This window comes from Fukomys damarensis, unplaced genomic scaffold (assembly GCF_012274545.1).
Source record: "Fukomys damarensis isolate Sample0158 unplaced genomic scaffold, DMR_v1.0_HiC HiC_scaffold_3, whole genome shotgun sequence".
Classification (NCBI taxonomy): Eukaryota; Metazoa; Chordata; class Mammalia; order Rodentia; family Bathyergidae; genus Fukomys; species Fukomys damarensis.
The window spans coordinates 32,726,305-32,749,785 of NW_022900915.1; the positions used below are offsets into that span (position 1 = coordinate 32,726,305).

Consider the following 23,481-nt stretch of genomic DNA (forward strand, 5'->3'; position numbering starts at 1 on the left):
AACTCGGTAACTTTGAGTTTAACACAGTTCCACAATAGGCTCAGAATAGAAGCTACAGGTATTTCATGTAAATCTAATTTTGGAGAACGAAGTTCAAAAGATTTCTCTGTTTCTTAGAAAAACCTTTCTTTTCTAAGGTAAGAAAGCCATTTCTCATGTTTGTATATTCACAAAGCTGGTGAGCTGGGTAATGGGACACACCTGTAATCCTAGCATGTGGGAGATTAAGGCAGGAAGATTGTGACTTTGAGGCCAACCTGAAGCATAAGGCTGGCCTGGACTAAAGAGCAAAACTGTCCCCAAAAAACAAATGGAAGATGTGTGATAAGGTAAAAATAACTATACATCTGATTTACTTACATGGATAAGCAATATGTAACTATTCAGGAGAGAGTTATAAACTACCTGTATAAGTAACTATTTTATTTAGCTCTTGAACTTATCTCCTCTTCCACTCTAAAGGAATAATCAGGAAGTAATATTACATAGTAATATTAATATTCCTTAGTAACATATTACTTTTATAGTCCTGATACATTTGAGGAATAGTTACTAGAATTAAGTATACATAGATCTCTGGTCTTAAAAGTATTTATTGCTTTATAATGGTAAACAGCAAGAGTATAAATAGGAGCATTTTAGTATTCTCTACACTTCTAATCTGTGCTTTAGATATCTGCCTTTCAGAAGATATGTCGGGGCTTAATTCAAGGAGTAAAAACAGTGAAACTAAGAGTTTAACGGAATCTTTTGACTAAAAGTCATCACCTTTATCATTTTTGAAATGTCTGTCAAAAAGCGTTTCTCTAGCTGGTTGCAGTCTTCCCTGTTTCATGGCTGGATGTAGACACAAGGTCACTGTCTTACTTATCACTCAAATACTGTTTCATTTAATCCTAGAATTTTTATTTTCAGAGAAGCTACACAGTGCCATTGTTTTAAAGCTGAAAAGAAAGGTCAATGCCCTATCAAAACTCATTTCTGTTAAAAGTGTACTTAGTAAGGCATTATTTTAGAGCATGCTGTATATATTTGGCCACCTATAATTTATCTTTTAAAATAGAATTGCTTTTTAAAAGATTTTTAAGGATACTATGAGTTGAGATGATTGTTTTACTGTGAAACTAGGTTTTACAACATTTGGACAAAAAATTAAAACACTTAAACACCTGCCTAGAGTGCTGCTTACTTTTAGAATGTACTACTCCCCATAGCTATCCTGTTAATGCAGGCGTCAGATGCCGAGGTGCTGTAGCGAGCGGTTCCACAGAGGAGTTTGCTTTGCCCTGCTTTGGTAGATGGTGGGAACGAACCCACTGCAGGCTGTGTGACACGCTGGGTGGTATCTAAGAGGGGTCCTGCTAGCAGTTTGAACAATGTGGAAATACTTGAAGGAAGGCCCTGGTGATCAGGGCCTGAAGTGGCCCAGGGACTTTCAGAGAAGACACTAAGAGCTTAATTTGGGGGCTGTGGGAAAGACTGGCCTGAGTGGATGGATGACTGGTAGCTCCAGAGCCACCTCAATATCGCTTTTGTTTGACGCTTGTTGTTGAAGCTGTAGTCTGCTTTACTCTTTCTCAGAAGTGTCTGTACCATCCACCATCTCCTGTTGGCTTTAGAAGCAACCATACTAATTTAGGCCTTTACCACCACTTGCAGAATATTTCTAAAGCATCTTCTGGAGTGACGTTCAATGCCATTCCCCACAGTCCTCTCCCACCCCAATCTCCTCTCTCCATCTGCTTTACACACCACTGAAAGAACTGCCTCCCCTCTACCAAACACCTCTTTCAGCAGCTCATTTATTCTAAAAATTGGGAGAGCCTTCAGTTGTTTACCACATTAGAGGCAAGACTCAAAGACCAGCAGCAGTGAGCAAGTAAGGGGGGATAAGGCAGAGTTATTCCCCAGGGTGATAAATCTCTGAGCAGACAGCCAGAGGTGTGAAAGTTATAGTCCTCTTTAGCCTATGGCAGATGGAAACTAAAAACAGTGACAAATTTTAAGGACAAGAAAAGCTTATCTGAGGCAGGAATTGCAGGTCCAATTTCCATCCTTGGTGTATGTTTCCCGTGGGAGACAAGTCTACCACACAGACCTATTCACCACCTACATGCTCACCACTCCATGCTTTTTCCCAGGGTGCTCTTTCTCCCTGGAGTTCATCTTTTTCTAATCTGCTCCTTAAGACCACCTTTTTCCATAAACCCTTTGACTTTTTTAGTATCTTTCTAATACATACTCTCCTCTCCCTTTTGAGAATTCTTACTGCACTTCCCAGTAGTACTGATCGTAGTACCTAATCATTCTCAAGTTTTCCCCAACTACAATGTGCACTCTGGCATGAAGGATTAGACCCCACATTCTCGTATCTCTCATTGCACATGTGTGTGGAGGACAAAGTAGGACAAGAAAAGTAGCAAGGCACAAAAGGATGATTGAGCCTGGGATCTGGTCCCAGCTTAGTTATTAATTGAACACAAGGACTGGGGTAGAAGGGTGGACATCAGTGATACTATTTCTAAGACCTCTTCTGCTTTAGGAATTCTGTGACTCTAATGACAGATCATTGACTTAATAGAATATGGGGAGGGCTATTGGGGAGTGAAAAAAGACTATAAATTAACTCTGAGGTTATGAGCCTGGAGAACCAAGAAGGTGGGGGAGTTGGTTGCATGCTTGCCAGTTAAGATAGTTTGCTGTCTATAAGAGTTTCTAATCTAAGGGATCCTTCAGGCAGCAGTAAGTAGTAGGCTTTTGTGAGATGCAAGTTTAGGAATGGGCCACATTATTTCCATACAGAGAGGGGCTCCCTGGGCTCCTGGGAGCTACTAGCTTATCTTAGTTCCTTGAAAAGAAAATCTTGTTACTATCTGTTTTCTTCTTTGTGAGGAGCCTTTTGATCTGTGTCTTGTACTCTTAGTAAATACTTTGAAGATAATACACAGTATAATAACTATTATTGTCTTATTGTTCTATTAAATTTATTTTTTCATAAAAAAAGTGTCCATTGCAATGTTTTCTTCAAGATGTGTCCATCTTATGTATCCATAATTATGTTATTAACAATGTTAGATCTTGATTTCATATTCAGATTGTCTTTTAAAGAAGTAGTCTTTCCTATTTTTCCTCTTTAGTTTATTATAATCCTGATTAATAAACTCTTAAGTCTGCTAAGAAGTTATGCAAAGTAGCTGGAAATAGTAGGTGATGTGCTCTGGTCGAGGGGAGGGATCTGTGGGTGCCTCTTTTTATTTGGGGTAGAGGTGAGACCAGAATTCACTGTTTGTTGGATTAGCATGTTAGGGTATGAAAAATAGTTTACAGGCTAATGTGTTTCTGTTGAACACTACTCAAATCTAATTTCCCATAAGTTTCTGCTAGCACTTTAGAAAGAAAGCATCTCCATAGAAAAACATATTGGTAATCTTGGATCCAGGGCATGATGTTGGAGACTATGGCTAATATTTACAATCACAGCTTTTCTTTCAAATTCACAATTCTCTGACAAAATATTGACAGTATAAAGAGGACAAAGCTCATAATAAAGCAGAAACATTGCTCTACAAACTATATTTTCCCAGAAAAAAATCTTGTGAGAAAAATGACAAATGCAAGTGAAAGCTAATCTTCAGTAAAAAGTGAGAAAACAGAAAAGTACACATAATTCCTGATTGTTTTATGTTCTAGCATCCAGCTGGGATTTTTCAGAGTTCCTTTAGTTATCTCTTTCATCTCCCCTCCCTATTTTAATATGTCAGGAAATTAAGCAAGACATATTTTTTGTAAAACTGAGTTTGTATATTGATTGATATTTTTTGCAGATTGGGTCAGTCATTTTTAAAAACATGATTATGCTGCCAAAATACACATCTTGGTTATATGGTTCAAAGAAGTGTTAACAGTTCATCAAGGCATCTTAATATAACAAACTGCAACAGTAATCATATGATGAAGAGAGATTCTCACATATTAATACATAGATTTAAAGTTTAAATATTTACTCCTGTGTCACAAAAGTAAGATTTACCTGTTTCTTATCTTTCTTTTAATAGAATTTAATTCCTTTCCGACCTTCGATTCAGTTCCAAGGGCTCCAGGGGGTAAGTACTGTCTAGTATTCTTCCCATACATCACAAAACTTTTAAAATTTGATTTCACTTCGACCTTAATATAATCAGTCACTCATACATGTGTGTACTTTGAGACTGATTTATGACACCTTTTGTCAAAATTCTTGAATTATCTTAATTTAAAAATAAATAATTCACAGTTATGTTTTCAGTATGTTTTTCTCTAAATCATGGATAATTGAATATTTGAAATTTTTAGTTGAAGGTTCAAACATCAAAGCATTGTGTGAATGTTTTATTTGCTACAACTAAACAAAGAATTACTAATTTCAAGCAAGTTATGATTATGTGATTGTTGTTTACTGTCTGTTCACTTAATTTTTTTAATTGTATAGACTGAAATGCAAGAGTAATAGCAATTAAGCTTTTCTAGGATATCAAATAAAGTTTTCCATGTCCATATTATTGCTGTATTAAAGAACAAGATGTACTGTGGGTGTAGCTCAGTGGTAGAGCAAGCATGTGCTTAGCATGTAAGAGGCCCTGGGTTTAATCCCCAGCATACATATCAAAATTGTATGTGTGAACTTATTAAAATCTATTGTATTTACAATAGATGATAATCTGTACAGGAGTAGTGTCAGTATTGTTCAATTATTAATATTTAATATTAGACTTTTTTGCTTCCTTGTTTAAATTAGTATGCATTTCTATACCTATATGCTAACTAGAGATTTAGTATACTTGTAAATGGGTTTTAGAACTATAGAGAAAAGGCGGTATGTTCTTGATTATTGTAAATCTACATGTTTGTGAATTTCTATGTCACAAAATTTAAAAACATCAATATAAATGAATGTAATCTTTCTAAACTTTGTAACTTGAATACATTTCAAGAGTCAGATTAATTGCATCGCTCACCATGGACTGTGAATACAGTACTTCTAAATCTGTTGTGTAGTGCTGACTTGAAGGAGATGTTTGTGTGGATGTCAGGGCTTTGCTTCTACATGACAGCTTTACAATGAAGTCCTTTTTTCCGCTCTCAGTAACTGAGTGCTCATGAATGGGATCCTAATTAGACAAGTGTTCTGAATTTCGTTGTACAGCTTCTTAGGTAGTCTTTAGTGCGTGCCGAATCTTTATTTGAGGAGTTAATTCAGTTGTTTATTTAAGCCTTCTGGAGATTCCCTGCGTGTTTTAATGGTGTCAGTAATATCTGAAGAAATGTTCAAGAGGCAAGCCTGTGCTGTTAAGCCTACGAGGGGCCCCTTCCTAAGGGGCATTTTGTGGGGCAATCTAAGAGTTCAGGGAGGAAACTAAGGATTGAACCTGAGTTTCTCTCACTAGGAGTTGCAGAGCTATCACCGTGTTCCTTAATTCTCTCTTTAGTCTGGGACATCCAAGCAAGGGAAATCAATGCAAGTAAAGGACATTTTTTTTAGGCAGCACCAAGTTAGTCTGAAGGACTGGTAAGGAACTATGTGCAGGTTTCTAAACCCTTGATTCAAACATTTGCGGATTTTAGCAGTCTCAGAAGAAGCATGGTTTTCCCTGGCACCATTACAAACCAGGCAGTTTATATTTCAGATCTTGTGACTCTACCTGTATTCTGAATTTCCACCTGTATCTCTCTACAGCTTGCCTGTACTCCTGTGTTCAAAGTCACCCCATTCGTGTTTGCCTACACTACTGTTCTCACTCTATCCCTTACCTGAATATAGTCTGCTGTTAAAGATAATTTCCTTATAAAGGACTGATAGTGTTAACCCTTAGTGGGTGTTTGAATTTTTGATAAGCATTTAGCCCAAATGAATGGTGATTGGGTTCAGTACAGTAGCTGTGTGCAGACTGACAGCTATAGGATGCTTGACCCTACCTTGCTTATTCTGGGTCTGACTCTTAACCCCCAACTCTTTTTATTATTCTAACTGGGAACAAAATATATGGACTCAGCATTGTTTTAGAGCTTGCAGCTGCACTCCATCTGCCCTTCCCCTTCTCTTTGCAGAGCTCTCCCCACCCCTCTTGGACTCAGTAAAAACAAAGAATCCATACAGGGGAGAGAGTGGGTTGGCACAGCCCACAGGGAGTATGCACAGCCATAAATGTAGGGGTCTTCTATACAGTGTGCCTCTGTTTTTCTCAAGAGCCATGGTAAGTTCGACATTGCCCTTGCAGATTGCTTTGGAAACCTTGAAGTCTGCTTATAGACTTTTCCTGTATGGAAATGTGCAAGGCTTTAAATTGGAAGGTTTAAGTTTAGATTTCCCACAAAGGATAGATACTTCTCCTTAGTGAAAAATGTTGGCTTTCTACATCAAACATGATTGAAAATGTACCTTTACTATCACAACAGTGTCCTATATAGGCATATTTGAAGCATAACTGAAGCATTGTTAAAATATCCTTTTAAAAGTGAGTGTGTTGTGTTCATATTGTGTCCTGTTTCCAAGATGAGAATTATGCTAAGCACCACATGGTTATGCAGTTTCTTGTTACTAATTATAGGACTTTTTTTTTTTCCTTCAGTGGTGTCTTCAGAAGTCCAGAATTTGGGTCTTGGCAAGTTAGCTTTTAAGCAGATTTACTTTTCTGCTTGATATGTTCCCTTAGTTTGAAGCTAATGTCTAAATAAATCAGACTGAAACATTAAAATATAGCATTATACTATTAAAGAATTATAATCAGTGAATTTTTATCATTATAGTTGAGCAGCAGCTTTCATAAAATAAAAATAAAAATAAAAAGTACGTCTTTCACAGTTCATTCCATCTCTTTCCCTTAGTGGAAGAGGGCACTTAGGAAATTGAATGGTCACTGAAGACATTTTTCAGATTCAGAAAAATAAAATGTCTATGGGAGTACTTGATTCTGATTACTCATGAATGTCAGGGGCTGAATCCATCATCTAAAAATGCCTTGTTGATTCTGAAGAGTGAGTCAACTGATTATTTTCACAGTTCTAATCCATAGCTGGAATACTTACTCATAACTAAAGGTTTACGAAGATTGTAAATATCTATCTATAAGCCAGCATGTCTGAACAGAAAAGATAGCTGGTAAGATTCACATGGGTGAACACTGTCAAGAACATTGAGGTGTTCTTTGAGGTACAACATTCAGAGGGATGTGTTGCACCCAGTTTCCAGAAGCTGCATCTCTCTTGTTAAGTACACTTTATAAAAACGGGATAGTCTCTATATTTTGCTCAAATATTGAAGATGTGGCAGGGGATATTTGCCAAAAATGTGTGTGCCTGTGAATTTTTAAAAACTAAATTCTGGATTTTTAAGCCTATTGAAAGTTTCTTATCTAGAGACACAGTTGAAGTCAGAGCTATAACTACAGTGAAAAGTTCTTTCCACTACACTGTACATCTTTAAGAGAGTTGGAAGCAAGTTAACTCAATATTTTTACATAATGACATTCGTTACTGATGTAGTTATCAACAATATACCTATCTAAACAATAAACTATAATAAATACATTCCTAATCAATAAATATCATACTAGATTAGTTTATTGTTCTAATTATTTCTTTTCACTGCCCAAACATTTTCTCAGCTCATGTTGTAGGCAAATTAAGTGCTTAGTATGAAATGATGGATAGATACAACCTTTATCCTTAGGAAATTCAATCTGAAAAAATACAGGACTAATACTTAGGAAAAAAATTAATATGAAAGATTTAGTTAGAACCTTCTTTTCTTTTAGAGCTTCTATAGAAACAAGAGATAAGAATCAGGCACATGTGTATTTCTGGTATGAAGCAGTGTTTTTGAAAGGTTTTAGTAGAGGCAGAATATCATATCTTGACAATTGGTATATAAAATTCCAAAGACCTATTAAGAACTGTGCACATTGCACACACACACGCACACACGCACACACACACACACACGCACACACATCTGTGGCATGACTGAGATGAAATCTGAAATAGCACGGTTTTCAGCAATGAATAATGCCCACATCTGCTGGCATGTAGAACCCTTGCACAGCTGATTTTCCCAGAGCCTCTGGGGCTGATGTCTAGAGCCGATTGATTGCCTGGGACAATTGTCGTATTATGGGATTCCAGACTCTATATTAGTTTACTATTAGATAAAAGAATGTTATTCACAAATTCTAACTTAATTGCTTACCTTCTGATTCAGTAATCCAAGAAGCTTTAGAACAGTTTTACATACATAATTTTTAGAATTTTTAAAGAAAATATAAAATGTTTTCCGTAAGTAGTAATGCATTTTCTAAACGGAGTGAGACACTGAGTCACATACACTTTTTCAAGAATGAACAAGGAATAGCCACCCAAATAAGTTCTAAATGTGTGCCATCCAGAAAGGCATGGTGACCTTCTGAAGATTAAATGACATTTAACTGGTAACTTTAAAGGCTTGAATAGTGCTATAAAACTCTTGTAGTAAAGTCATTAAATTCCAAAGAAGACAAGGTTGGATGTTTCTTTTCTTATTTTTTTTTTAACCTCTAAAGTTAGCACAGCACTCAGAAATACTTTGTTAATTATTTATTTTACTTTGTAGAGGCTAAGGAGAAGATTGAGTCTAGAAAACTAAATTATATGGTATTTGAAATTAGTAGGCAATTTCAGCCCACCTTGAAAATGCTTCCCGCAGACTGTCCTCCCCTACCCCGCTTGGTCCCTGGGTAGCAAAGATAACTATGGGCTTCAAACAAGCAGCAAAGACAAAAATAAACCCCCAGTGCTGCCATCCTTCCTAGATGATATGCCTCCCCTCTGACTTCGTTGCCTGCCGCCTCGCGTTTCGCTAGCCCGCTGGTTTTGCCAACAGTTATGTTTAGTCAGTCTGCCCCAAAGGTTGCTGACTAACCTTTATACTCTTGGTTCTGTATGTAATTAATACTAGAAGGATGTTAAAATTACAACCTTTTGTAATAGCAGCTCTGTTTTAATTTTTTTTAATATTATAGTATTTCACACAGATAGATAGCATTAATTTTAATATTTACATTGAATTTCAACTCTTTAACCACATATTATTTTACTGAGGTATTCATAAAATAAATTATCCAATTAAAATATATCTAACTTTGATAACACACATGCACTTTTTTTAATTTCATTTTAGTTGAAGGTATAAACTGCCATTGGACACTCATTCTCCCAAAGAATAATAGAATTCTAGTTTGAAACTATTGTAAATTGGCCAAAACCATTCACTTATAAAAGCAATTTATTTTAGGGCTAGTAGTGTAGCCCAGAGCCAGAATGCTTACATACCATGAGGGAGGCTCTGGATTTGATCCCCAGCCCTGTGGGTTGTGGGGGGGATTGTTTTGCAGAGTTTAGAGGCAAATAATTTATTGGCCGAAGGGCTTACAAAGCCTAGACATGCTTTGCAAATAATGAATTTACCTTTATCAGGCTAAAAACTTTCAAATCACTCTAAGATCTTATAATCTCTCCTATATGCAGCATAAAATTATATATTATTTTGTTTATAGACTCCAGTTGTTTTTCAACATGTACCATTAAACTTTATTGACTATTAGTGCTAAGAAGCCTATGCAAAGCACTTTGCATATATTATTCTCACAACATTATGAAGCGAATGCTCTCACTTTCTGATGTGTAAACTGTGACTTCAAAGTTATGTCGGGTGCTGAAGCTTACTCAGTGTTACTGTTGGATTTATGTTTCTTGTGGAAGGGGCCTGCACTCAGATCTGTCTGGCGTCTTTTTCTCACCACGATACAACCTATCTTTCTGTAATAAATGCTTGATAAGCATTTTTACCCGTTCTCATGTTCACATAGGCATTTGAGTACTTCCCCAGCTGGCAAGGGGAAGAGTCATGGTCAGAAAGGTTTAAAGAAGCCATGTGTGAGCTGACTTGAAGGGTTACCAGGAGGTGACTGATGGGGGCAGGGAGACTTTTTAGCCCAAAGGTACAACGACAACGAGCCAAGTGGTAAATGGGTGTGGCAAATGTTCTCACAGTGCTTCTTATCTATAAAATCTAAGGAGTTCTCTGAGGGGCTCTAAATTTTCTTAAGGTAGGTTTGTGGTCCTTAATACATTTAGGAGTGCACATTCACGTGGCTGAAACCTAAATTGCACAGTATGACGTTCACTGTTACTTCATCACTTCACTCTGGTATTTTCTATTCTATTCTCTTTCACTGCAAAAGAATGCCAGTTACAATTCACTAAATTAATATCATTACTTTCCACTGGGAAGTACTGTGGTCAGATACACATTTTAGTATGCTTTTCCAGTAGCTGTGTTGACTTAGTTATTCCTTGTGTATTAGAAGACAGAGATAGGTCTGTGTTTATCACTTGAGCTTTTGGATGGATTGGGGCCATTCAAGATTTGAAATAGATGAAAGCAGGTTGAGACAGGAGAATGGAGGCTTGTTTGTTTGGGTCATGGTGTACATGAAGTGGTCAGACAACATTCCAAACCTTATTCAATCCAGATGAATAAGGGGGCTTCATTAGTATTGGGGATTTGGAAATGACCCTCAAGAAGCAACTCCAAAGGATATTTTCAAAGGTTGAATAATACCTGGAAGTCCAGTAGTAAGAAAAATGAAGAGGTAGATTTACAGAAAGAATTCTGGTATGAAGCTGTATTTAAAGAATTGTTTTCATTAGCTGAGAGGAATACTGGTTTACATAAAAATGGTTAGCACTGTTACTAAGAAGCTTCTTTTGCCAAAGTTTGTTCATTCAGTGGAAATTTCAGGAACACTGAAAGCAGTAACTCCAACAGGACATTGGAAATTCCAAGTGGATAGAAGATTATATGTGGTATGGTATCATTTTTATAAAGTTTAATAGGCAGATTCCAACAACACACTGTACAGGTTTTATATATGATAAAATTATTAAAAACCAAAACAGGAATGATAATCACAGAAGCTATAATAGTGGTCACCTCTGGTAGGGAAAGGAAGGTAGCCGAGAAAGGAAAGGAGCAGACAGATATATCGTTACTGTTTCTCAAGCAGTGAGTTTGCAGGTGTTCATCTGTCCTCGGGCTTCATAATTCAAGTTGTATTTATTTGTAGAACCAATATTACATGAGTTAAAGCTTGTCTCATTATCATTCATTTTAAATATAATTTGTCATCTTATGGGCCAGTGGAGAAAAATCAGCATACAATAATAGATGCCCAAACAGCACTTGTTAGCTATATTTCCTAATTGTTCTATAAACATTAAAGAATTTTTTGGAGATACAAAGTTTAAATATGACAGGAATCTAGGAGGAAAGCTGAATACTAAAGGTTTAAAACATAGGTTGACAAGGAGAATAGAGACAGCAGCTCTTTAGAATTTATCTACAGCTAGACACTGGCTAAGTATCTCGCTAGTCAACTACTTGATAGAGTTGCTTTGTCATCTATCAGCGGAGGAAGAGCGCTTTCTCCCTGCCTGCGATCTCTCCCCAGTAGAAAGGTGGTGCGGACAGAGCTGCTGATGTGATAGAGGGTGTGAGAGGAGAGGCCATTTCCTTTGAGTTAACACTTGAACTTCTGGAGAAGTGACTTTGTGAAGTGTCTGAGAAGGAAAAGATCAGTCTGGAAAGGACAGAATAGGGAAATGAAAAGTGGCAGTCGGTTGAATTTTGCTGCTGAACTTTTAAAAATGAGGTTCTCAGAGGGCTAGAGTAACAAAATTCAGAATTTAACAGAGAACTGATTAAGTACTAAATTGGGTAGGGATAGAACTCAGGCCCTTGCGCTTGCAAGGCAGGCTATGGAAACACTGAGCCAAATCCCTGGTCCACAATTTCTGACTTTGTAAAAAAAGTCTCTAATTTCTTTAAAAAATATTTGCAATTTATGAAGGACAACTGTCATGGTGATAATCTAAAATCTAATTTATTATTTTTATGCAGCCTCTATTTCTTATTGAAAAGCAAAATGAACATATTAGAATTATATAAAGTATATTCAGAATACAGATGAGCCGGTGTGGAGGTGCACACCTATAATTCCTGCATTTGGGGGCTGAGCTAGGAGGATTGTGGCAAGTTCCAGACTAGCCTGGGCTACATACAGTGAGACTCTGTCAAAAAAACTAAAACAAACAAACAACCAGATGAATAATAGAAATGTACTTACCAGTAAAAACAGTTTTGTTGGATTTTTTTCTAGTCTTTATTTTCATGCTCACATATACATTTTTTAAATTGCAATGGTGGTATATTTGTTTGTTTGTTTATGTTGTACTTCTTTTTTTGGTATCAGGAATAGAACTCAGAACCTTGTGTTTGGGAGGCAGGCAGTGGCACCACTGAGCTAGTCCTGGACCCTATGGTCCTTTTTTCCATTTAGCGTTTATCATAAACATTTTCCTACAATAAAAGTTACTTTTGAGTAGCTGCCTAACGTTTAATTGCATAGGATACACTATCACTGAATTTAACCATTCCTCTACCATTTATGTTGTTTCTGTGCAGCAGTAAACATCCTTGTGCTTAAAATCTTGTTTCCATCTCAGATGAGTTCCTCTGGATAGATTCCTAGATGAGGAATTTACTAGGTCAGAAGATATACGTGCATTATAGATTTGCAGTAACCTCCATGATCTGTGCGTGCCCCACCACCGATCCCCAGAAAGCTTCTGTTTTCTGTTTTCCTAGCTCTGGGTAAGTACTGTCACAAGGTGCTTCCCCTGGCCAATATTAAATGCCTGGGGGTTTTTTGTTTGTTTGTTTTTGTTTTTTTAATTTCAAGGTTAATCATTTGACAGTGCTTAAAAGCTGACAATATGATTTACTCAGATATATCTGGCAGGGGTAAAGTACTGCAGTGTTTTAAGATATCATGTAGTATCATCAAATGTTTGTTTTGCTATCTCTGCTCGACAATGCCAGAAGGAGTAGTTTTGAGATTTTTCATTTCTTCATCTTTTTCTTGTTCCTCCCAGTATAGATAATTGCTCTATTTCTGTAAAAAAATAATTATGCTGTTTTTATAGCGGTTTCTGTATTTTGCTGTTTTGAAATTTCTCTGTACCACTGTTTTATGATCATAATAATTTAGTTTTTGAGTTTACCCCTTCACCTTAGATGCCTGTCTTTAAAAGACCATTGCAAATTTCTCATGAAGCCTATGACCTGGAGCTGTCTCTTCTCTTAATGTGGCAATGCAGTGAGTCATTGGCAAGGGCTTAAATGTTTTATTACTTTGTGTCATTCTGCTGTCCTAGAGGAGCCCTCCTCTAGGTATCTGTACCACCTCCTGACAAAATCAAATAACTGTCTTTAAAAAGCCAAAGCTGCATGATATAAATTATCCAAATACAGTAATTGTCTTAACTATCCACCTGTAAATACTTGCTCTTTCTTGGTCATGTCTTTTTCTCTGAGTAAAGACAGGTTAATGGTTTTGCCAGTAGCTTATCCATACCATCCTTAGATATTTTTCAGTCCTTTATTTCTTCTAATTATAAATCAGTTTATCTAAGAGGCTTTACAGATCCTCTTATTTATAACAGATGTGCCAAGTCTTTGAGACATCCACTTCAGTCTCTAATTTAGTTTGTTTTTTGTTTTTGTTTTTTGGTACCGGGGATCAAACTCAGGACCTCAAGGTTGCCAGGCAGGCACTGTGCCACTGAGCTACATCCCTGGCCCTCTAATTTAGTTGTTTGTATGCTGTGCATATCATTAAGCAGTGAAATCAGAAATAGTTTTGCTTCCTTTACAAGCTCAAAATTAGCAAATAAAATTAATTTGTGAAAATTTAATAGAAATAAATTTTGAAGGGGCCAGGGATTTAGCTCAGGTTCTTCCACCTGTCTCACAAGCTCAAGAACCTAAGTTCGATCCCTGGTACCAAAAAAAAAAAAAAAAAAAAAAGAAAGAGATTTTGTGAAACAAACCTTATCACAAGAATGTATTTTCAGAGCAGATATTTGGGGAAAGATCTCTAAAAATTAAAATACCACAGGCTTTATTAATTTTTAGGGCTACCTGTAGCTTTAGCACAAGGAAAAAAACCCACAAATTTAAAAACAAATAGGTTGCATATATGAAGATTGAATGCTTTAGAGTCAAAAGTTCTGGTTCCCAAGAGAACCCTTAATTCTATTTCCTTTGTTTCTTTGTTGTGCTATAGCTAGTATGTGGGGCTCTCTGGGGCTCTGAAGGCAGCATATTTTTTTATGCATAGGGCACTTGGGAAGCAGTGTTTGCTTCCCTTCTAGAGTTAGCAGCAGGCATCTGTAATTTTTCATCCTTCTACAGATAATTGTTTTGGCTGATTTGTTCCTCTACCTTATTTATCTCTCTGTGATTTGGGTTTCGGATAATATCTAATATTTTTAAATGTCTTCCCAAATAGCACCTTTGGCTTCCATTTACACCAACACCAAAGCTTTGACATAGAAGGCTTTGTAACCCCTTACTTTTGTAAAAACCAAGGATTCAGAATAAGTACAATCGACTTTTGACTTTCCACAGGGAATGTGTTAATAGCCCTTGACCATTTAAGATTTACCCTTGACCTGGAAAATTTAAAAATCAAACATGTTATTATGCTAAGGAAGGCATGTGTGTGCTTGCATCAAACAGGTAGAAATCAGAGAGGGAGCCCTGTATCCCCAGAGCAAACACTTTGTGGTACAAACTGTGTGCTGAGCTTTACGCCAAGCACCTCAGATGGGTTACCTCTGAGCTTCACAACTGACACACAAAGTAGTGGTGTCGTTATCTATATTTTGCTGCTGGGAAACTGAGGACTATTGAGATTAGTACTGGCCCAAGGTAATACACTTGGTCAGTAGAGTCTGGAGTCAGGCTGGAAACTGGGCAGCTTACTCAGAGCCCATGATTTGATTTGGTTGGTTGGTTTGGGCTGTTCCCTTTCTATGTGTGGTAAAAGAAAGGTTTGCACACTTCTTCTCACACTATTGAGGGAAGCCCAATTTAAGACTGGAAATAGAAAAGGATTCAGTACTAAGAAAATTTAAAAAGGAGAGAGAACGGGTCAGCAGGACACCATTTCCTGTCTTTCTTTCATATCCGTCAAGGGATTGGCACTAATATCCTTTAAAAACTGCACATGAGGGTGGGAGTGTGGCTCAGTGATAGAGCTCTTGCTTAGGATGTACAAGGCCCCACGTTCCATCTCCAGTACTGAAGAAGAAAAGGGGCACACGAAAGAGTGTGTTCTTGTACAAACTTTTGTAATTTTTGTTTAAGACGTGGCTGCAATTTAATTAGTAAAATAATATCCTCTAGATATCCGATGTCTGTCACTGTTTTTGCTTCCTCAGGGTAGACCATGGCTTTATGCCTTGGTCCCCAGGGCATCCTGCCCATGGTATTACCACAGTGGCTACTTCAACACTTCCAGTTCCTTGTCATCCATTTTCTCCAAGAGAGCAGCTCTGACTGTGTAATACATAGTGGGTTTCCCCATAAGATTTATTTTGAAAAAAATATTCTGGTTAATTTTTTTCCCTTAAAGTCTTAAAAGTAATCCACTCTGAAAAACAGACAAGAGCTAAATATACTTCCAAATCTATATGGACATATTCTTTAGACTTAACCCTTGTTTATCTTTAACAAGCTTACAAGCTTTCGTGGTGTTGTTGATTGGGTTGAGGAGAAACCATGTGTTTTGCAAAATTTAGGGCCTGATCCACTTTTCAGAACCAGGGTTGATCTTAAGGACTCACATCTGTCAAGGGAAGCCTCTGCCTAGGTTTACACAAGTCCTGCCAGCTGCCAGGCTCTGGCCCACCTGTTCCATGGCTCCTCCTAGCATCTCAGGGCAACTTTCCTCAGGACTCCAGGGAAACAAATAGGGAAGACTGGCACTGACTACAACTTGCTAGTCACATTTAAGACATTTTCCTTATAGAATTCAGGTTTGGGCTTTGTTTCTGAGAAAAAGAAACCTTAAAATAAAAGCAATTCTGCTTCCTACTTACTAAATTTAGAATTATTTAGTCTGGTCTCCCGACAGTCTTTAAAATATAAAACGCTTTTGAAGAGGTTGGGGCATATTTTTAAATGGGACTTGGTGAGACCAGACTTTTAGTCTCACAAACCTGGGAAGCCATGTGGCCTAAGTTCTGGGGCCAAATGTAGCACCACTGAGGTCAGAAACTCGTCCTCTCCTTTGTGCCACGCAGCAGTAGCTCAGTGGCCTTTTCACCTTCCTCTCATTTTGTTTCTATTTGCTTGCTGTGAGGGGTCCTGATTTTCCATAGACTCACAAGTGATCTATTTCAAATGCATTCCTAATATTTTATAAATCACTAGCATGAGGTTTTGGGGGGTTTTTTGTTTTTGTTTATCTGTTTGTTGGTACCAGGGATTGAACTCAGGACCTTGCACTTAAGTGGCAAGCAGAGGAACCCCTGAGCTAACCCCTGGCCCCATAAGATACTTTCTGAGAGATTTAATCTAGTTACAAATTTCTTCAGATAAATCCAGTGGTATGTACTGTGTATATACAAATGTAACACCATGGTCCTTGCCTACAAAGTATTCAGCACAAAGTACTCAGTACAATGTAGTGAAGGCAGCAGTAAAGGTGAGGTCCCCATGGCCACCCAGAAGAGGGACCTTCCTAGGGAGCCATAGGATCCCTGAGAGAGAAAAAGGCCCTTCCATAGGGTCCCAGACAAGTGTGTTGTGGTTGGCAGTGGCAGTGTTGCTTCTGAAATGTAAAACACAGAGTGGGCCCTGCGGCGCAGGTAGCGTTTGAAGCAGCAGGAGTGCTGGTCTGTTGGGAAGGAGTCTTATATGACCTACTCAGAAGACACAAATACTAATATGTAGTAGGGAACATGGAAAAATATATTATGCTTGAAGTTGGAATGGTTAGATTGGCATTTTATGAGAAGAGTTTTGATAAAAACTGTGGGATTAGGGAACAGCGGGTGAATTGAGAAGAGACCAAAATGGAGGCCGAAGGATAAATTGGATACGGCAAACGATGATACTGAGTTAAATAAAGCACAGGTTGGAGATGAGAATACTTCAGGAGGAAAAAACAGTAGAATTTATGTCTTGGATGTGGCAATGTGAGAGAGAATATTCAAGGCTGATGCCTCAGGATGCCAGTAAGTAGAATGGTGGTGTGTTAAATGGGAGATAAAAAAATGGAAAGTTGGGCCGAGGATGTAGCTGTGCCGTGCCTGCCTGGCAAACACCGGGCAAACCCTTGGCGAGATCCTGAGTTTGATCCCGGTACTGGGGAAAAAAAAAAGAAAGAAAGAAAATGGATACTTTAGGGATTAGGTAAAAGTTCATTTCTGTAAAGTGTTTTAAGTTTGGGGGAGCAACTGATTAATTAATAAAAATGAAATACAGCTTTATGATAAGAATTGCTGCATGCAATGGGATGTTTTAGTTTTTGCCATCAAAGAACTTGTGCTTAGTCCAGCCTGACCTTTTAAAAACAACTTAGATTCTCTCCATGACTCTCTTGCATTTCTTCCAAAAGCTACTTTAGCATTTGGCTTACTTTTGCATTCATTTTTAAGCAGAAGTTTTCATTCTCTTGTTCTCTGTGGGACATCTTTTCCTGATACAGTATCTCTAGTATCTATTATTTGCATCTTTCCGCTGCCAATAACTGCCATCCCCCCCTATTTTCCTGGAAATACCCAGCTGCCAACCAGTTTACACCCAGCCACCTGGGTTCTTCTCAATAATTTTTAGGTATGAAGCTATAGTTTGAGTCATAACAAAACTCAGTTTGGAATCCCTTTTTAGCTGGTGAAACCAACCTTGGTCAACTGTATTTAAAACTCAGAAGTGTACTTACCATGTTTACGGGTTTAATTACACTGAGATGGTCAAGATACTGGGTACATGTGTGTATCAGGGCATATGCCCCCCCACACACACACAGTTTATTCAGGAAGGCAGGTCAGGGAGAGGAGAGAGGGAAGAATCCCTTGCATATGTTCTTACATGTGCATACACATGTCTAATGCTTATGGTAAAACACTCTGGAGTCATCCTTTCTCCTTCATTCTTCACACCGACTGTGTCTACGAATCCTCCTGCCTTTAACTGTAAAATATACCCCAAATCTGTCCATTTATCTTCCGGTCCTAGCCATTACCATTTGTCTCCTGGATTCCTTCAGCCACAGTAGTGAGGATCTTTGTTAGTTTTATTCAGTAATGGGTCACAGAAATGTAAACAACGCCCAGCACAATAGCACTGTTAATTTTGTGGAATAAAACTTTTTTCCTTCCTTAAAATATATCTTGTTAAGGAGAAGAGTACAAGGAAATAAATGAGCTTATTTTGTCCTGAATTACTTATGTTAACTGATACATGACCTGAATTTTTTTTTTTTTTTTTTGGTGGGGATAACTGCCATTATTTTTCTTTGCTTTCTTTCTTTCTGAACTCACAGCATTCCTCCTGCCTCAGCCTCTCAAGTGCTGGGATTACAGGCATGCGCCACCACGCCCAGCTTCCCAGTATTTTTCTTTGTGTTAGATGAGTTTGGTATTTGTAATATTCTCCTTAGCAAAGTATCTATCTTATGAAATTCAAGATGCTTCTAGTATGTATTGGAATCTCTCCACCCCACCCTTCCTTATCATTAAGAATGCTTAGCTCTTACTCATCTCTCTAGTACTTGACTATTTTCTATTGCTAGTCTACCCCCAGCATCAGCTGGCAAATCTGGGACTAATCTGAAAGGCTTTTTCCCCCTTCCCTAAACCTATAATGTTTGATCTAAAGCTATGACTGCAGCTCTAGTTTGAAAAATAGGACTTGTGGCTTTCAGGTTGAGGTTTCCATTTTCTGTTCTGATTCTAGGTTATGTGTCCCTACACTGTAGAGCCAGAATAGTACATGCAAATACATTTTTGTACTTAAATTGTATTTTCTAGGTTATTAGGAAATCACAAGCATCAAGAGGCTAAAAAGAATTTGAGAGCAACAGAGAATTCCAGTGTTTAAATTTTGCAGTAGGTTTTATCTGTAGCTAAGCTAAAAGGTACAGTCTACCTCGTGCATACAGGTATATTAATCAAATAATATTAACAGGCAGCCTGGCTTCCTAAGATACTGGAGGGATGGAGGAGGTGGGTTCTGAGGTCACACAAATTGGTAAACAGCTATTCAGTTTGAAAGGACCTGCAGCAAAGAAAGTCATTTTTTAACCTGGCATTTCCCAAATGTATTTGAGGATAGGCTCTCCTTTTTACATAAGGAAACTTTGCGGCATGCTTTTGAAATCCTGGTGGAAAGAAAGCAGACACTCAGGTCTAGTGCTGGCTTAAACATTAATCAGCATTTTCATTCATTCAGCAAATATGTGATTACTTTGTGCCATGCATCATTGGAGATGCTAGTGACAACAGACAAAGGCCTCTGTCTTTACAGAGCATATATTCTAATGGGGGAAGAAAAACCATAAACATAATATACAAGTGTCACAAGGCAATAAGTGCTTTAGACAACCATGGAGCAAAGTAAAGAGTTAGGAGTAGAGGGATTACAATTTTATTTAAAGTTTTATTTGTTTGTGGTGCTGGGGATCTAGCACAGGGTCTGGTACATGCCAGGCAACTGCTCTACCACTGAGCTATGCTCCAGGTCCGGGGATTATCAATTTTAAATATGAATATAACCTTGAGCAAGTCACTGAGCCTTTTTTTCACCTAATTTATAAAATGAAGAAATTAAACTAAATTTTTCTCTCTTGCTCCTGTCCATCCACTTTACAGCCTGGAATTATATCAAACGATATTACTGCTGGTTCATAAGTAACTCAGTGTCTCCTTGGCACAAAAGGTTGGGTATTAGTGTTCATAGCATTGCTGCCAAAGAAGAGCCATTTAAATCTGCCATTTAAATCATTTGTAATACCCATGAAAGAACAGTGGAGTTAAATAAATGGGGAAAAAACACTGTCCTATTTGTAAGCTAGATATATATCCAGTATCCAGCAAAAAGTACTTCACTTATGGGTGGGTCACTTCCGTAGTACAGGTACCAACTACTTTTAGGCAGATATTAGCATGCATGGTATGAAAGTTGCAGCAGTGTGCACATTGCGTTTCTGCCCTAGATCCTTATGTAAATAGCAGGTCTGTGACTGGATGTTGAAATGACCTTCAGACAGTATTCCATTGCCACATGCCTGAGCTCGTATCTCAGAATAATTAAAGCTTTTACTTACACGTCTTGGTATACAGTGTTTATGTTAATTATAAATGTCTGAAAGTTTCTGGAAACTTTCTGTTTTTTTGGGTTTTTTTGTAGCTTTTTACCTAAGACAGGCTGGACTTTGGTAGGAGGGTTGCAGATTGTGGTCCTAAGCTTTTGATTTTCAGTCTCTTATGATTGGAGTGAAAATTAAAATTTACCAGTTGCCCAGACATGATAATATATTTTTATATCCCTTTATATCCTTTGAGTAAGAAATTATTTGGAATCATACAATCTTTACAATTTTTTAAACTATCTCATTCTTAAGGTATGAAGTAGATAGTTTACTTGTGTCCATGTTTTAAGTAAACCCTCAAGAATAAAATAGGTACACAAAGTAGCACTTGTATTTATAGCTGGTAAGTCTGTATAACACTTTGGCCAAGGGGCAGGAAAGCAGGAGGCTTAATAGAGAGCAAATTGTATGCATCCTCCCCTTAGAACAGGCTGAGGAGAGGGACTTCACAGCTAAACTAGAAGGAGTCTCCACCTGGGCCAGAGCCTATGGGACTGTTGAAGAAACATCCAGGGTGGGTCTGAGACCTTGGGTAATCCAGACCCATTTCATAAAGCTAGAGTTTCAGGGGAATGTGTGGACATGAATCGCTCCTGTGGTATGTGGGAACCTATTCCATAGTTTGTCTAGATAGTCTCTGCTTCTAGGTGCTTATGAAGCATTTCTTAAAAACTAGCCTTCAAATTTTATGGAATACAGAGGGTAGGGTGAAGTTGTACTGGTTTTGATGCATCTAGGATCAGCTTTTGAATACTGGCGTAGTACCATAGGAAATCTGTTCTGTACCATAGGAAATCTGTTCTGAGGTCTGATTTAGTAACATTCCTTGGTGAGATAGGAATTTCTCAATCACATTATAAATATTTAAATCTTTTTCTACAGGTCAGTGGGGATGTCTTTATACAGTATTTAACAACTCATTATGTACTTGAAACTTTCAGTTTAATGCCTTAAATTTTGTAATTTACAATCAAGGCTGGGCGTAGTAGTGCAGCCTGTAATCCCAGAACTTGGGAGGTGAAGGCAGGAGGATCACCTCAAGTCCAAGCCAGCTGGGCTATACAGTTCAAGGTCAGTCTGAACTAGATGAACCCCCACCAAAAAAAAGCCTGTAATTTTCAGTCAGAGGAAACTGAAAAGCAAATGAGTATACATAAGCCATACATATTCAGCTTTCTTAGCGCTGAAACACAGTACCTGACACCCACAAAATAAAGGGGGATTAAGTTTAGTTTGGGGACATTCAGCTGTGGCCATCTGGTCCCAGGGCAGAAGGGTGCAGTGGAGCAAAGCTGCTGAGTTCCTGGGGCCTGGGAAGCAGAGCAGGGGAACAGTATAGAGAGGAGGGTCAAGGGGCCAGAAAGACAGAGAGCCACCCCTTCATAACCCCCTGAGACACCCAGAAGGGTGCTTCTTTGGCAGACCCCAAAGCCAATCAAGTCGACTCTCCCCACCCTGCCAACCACACCACAGTTAACAAATGTGGGAGGCATTTGTGGCTCGTGTGCACTTAGTGTTTCTGCTTTTCAGTTTCCTTGGATTGGAAGTTACAGAACTGGAATAAGTGTCTGAAATAAAGTTAAAATGACCCCTTTCATTTGAAATAAAGTGCATGGTTTTATTTCTTCAGAGACAGCATTTTTTCCCCCTCTCTGTTTCTTTAACTTTCAGAAGTCAGGGAAGTCTAAAGTCTGATTTCCCTTCTCAGGCACTGACTGACCTATGTCTCTTTAATTCAAAAAGTCTCAACCTTGGCACATCAGACCAGACAGTTCTTCACTATGGGACTATCCAGGCACTGCAATGTGTTAGGGAGCATCTCTGGCCTCCTAGCAGATGCCAGTAACTCCCTCCCAGACGGAATGTCCCTCAGTGTGTGTGGAGAGGTCGCCTTTTGTTGAGAACTGCTTTCTAGTCTATGTGTATCACAAGCTTCGGTAGGAACATAAACATGGGTTATATATACTTAAAATTTTTGGTTTCTAATCTGATTCTTTCCTATTCTGGTCATTATCCTATTTTTGAAGTAACGGCAGGCTTTTCTATTCAAGAGACTTTTAAGGAATGAGAATATGAAAGTCTCCAGTGTCAAACATCAGGAGAATCCCTAATATGTTGAGGAGCATGTACAGTGATTACTTCATCTACAGTGTTTTTGAGATTGAACTCTGTACATCTAGACAAGACTCTAATTGTATGTGTGTTCATTAAAAAATGAAAAGATGTTTGAGAAGATGATTCATCTTAAAAAGTATAAATGTTAATTAAGAATTTTGGAAAATTGAGTGGTTTGGAGGCTGAGAAAAGAAAAATTTATACTTACTATAAAATTTGATTAAGAAATTTCCTTAGTAGACATGTGAGCTAAAGGACTTTAGTAATTAAATTTTCAGTGAAAGAATAATGCATATTTGTAGAACCTGAGTACTGACTCCAGTCACTCTTAGAAAATAGAAAGATCTCAACACTATAAAAATCTTCCTAACTGTGTTCTGCAGATTGAAGTAGAAGGTTAGCCGGGAAGACAGATAGAAGTTAAAGGAGTCATGGCTGGGGAGGGTATTTCATTCAGGTGTCTTTCCTGACTGTCCTCTTAAGCATTCCATTTGCTGTTCTCCCCACTGCTGCAGGATTAAGAAGTTTCAGTGTGTGCCAACTCGGTGTATACCTAGGTTATACACCCAATGAGACAGCCCGATGAGTACCTACAAACAAAGTAAATTGACTTGTTCACCAAGTAACAGCATTTTGAAATTGGGGGAATTAAAGAGTAACTGTAAGGACCCCCAAGAGATGCTATTTATAGAGTGGGTAATAAATGTAAAGACTTGTTTTTCTAGGAATTGGTACTAATTTGCAGTCTGGAGTCACAGATGGTTTAAATTCATGGATAATGGAAGCTCTGTAGTTTATTTTCTTTTGTGTGTGTGTGTCTGTGTGTGTGTGTGTGTGTGTGTCTGTGTGTGGTGCTGGGGATCAAACTCTGGACCTTGTGCTTGCAAGGCAAGTGACAGAACCACTGAGCTAAATCCCAGCCCTCATAGATTATTCTCTAATACTCAGCACCTTTAGTGAAACATGACCTTTCAAAGCATCACACAAGTCTTCTGAATCTCTTCTGAAAAGATGTATTTCCTTGACTTATTTCTTGTCCTTGCACATTCATTTCAACAGGTATTTACTAGAAGTC

General features: G+C 38.0%; 1 protein-coding gene across 1 annotated transcript in view; it reads left to right on the forward strand.

Moving 5' to 3' along the window:
* The first annotated feature begins 317 nt into the window (after window positions 1-317).
* Window positions 318-23,481, forward strand: part of Ell2 (elongation factor for RNA polymerase II 2) — a 51,820-nt gene continuing 28,656 nt past the window's right edge. Inside the window, exons 1-2 of the mRNA XM_010621861.2 lie at window positions 318-329; window positions 4,056-4,103. Coding sequence (XP_010620163.1) covers window positions 318-329; window positions 4,056-4,103 — 60 coding nt within the window. The remainder of the gene's footprint in view (window positions 330-4,055; window positions 4,104-23,481) is intronic.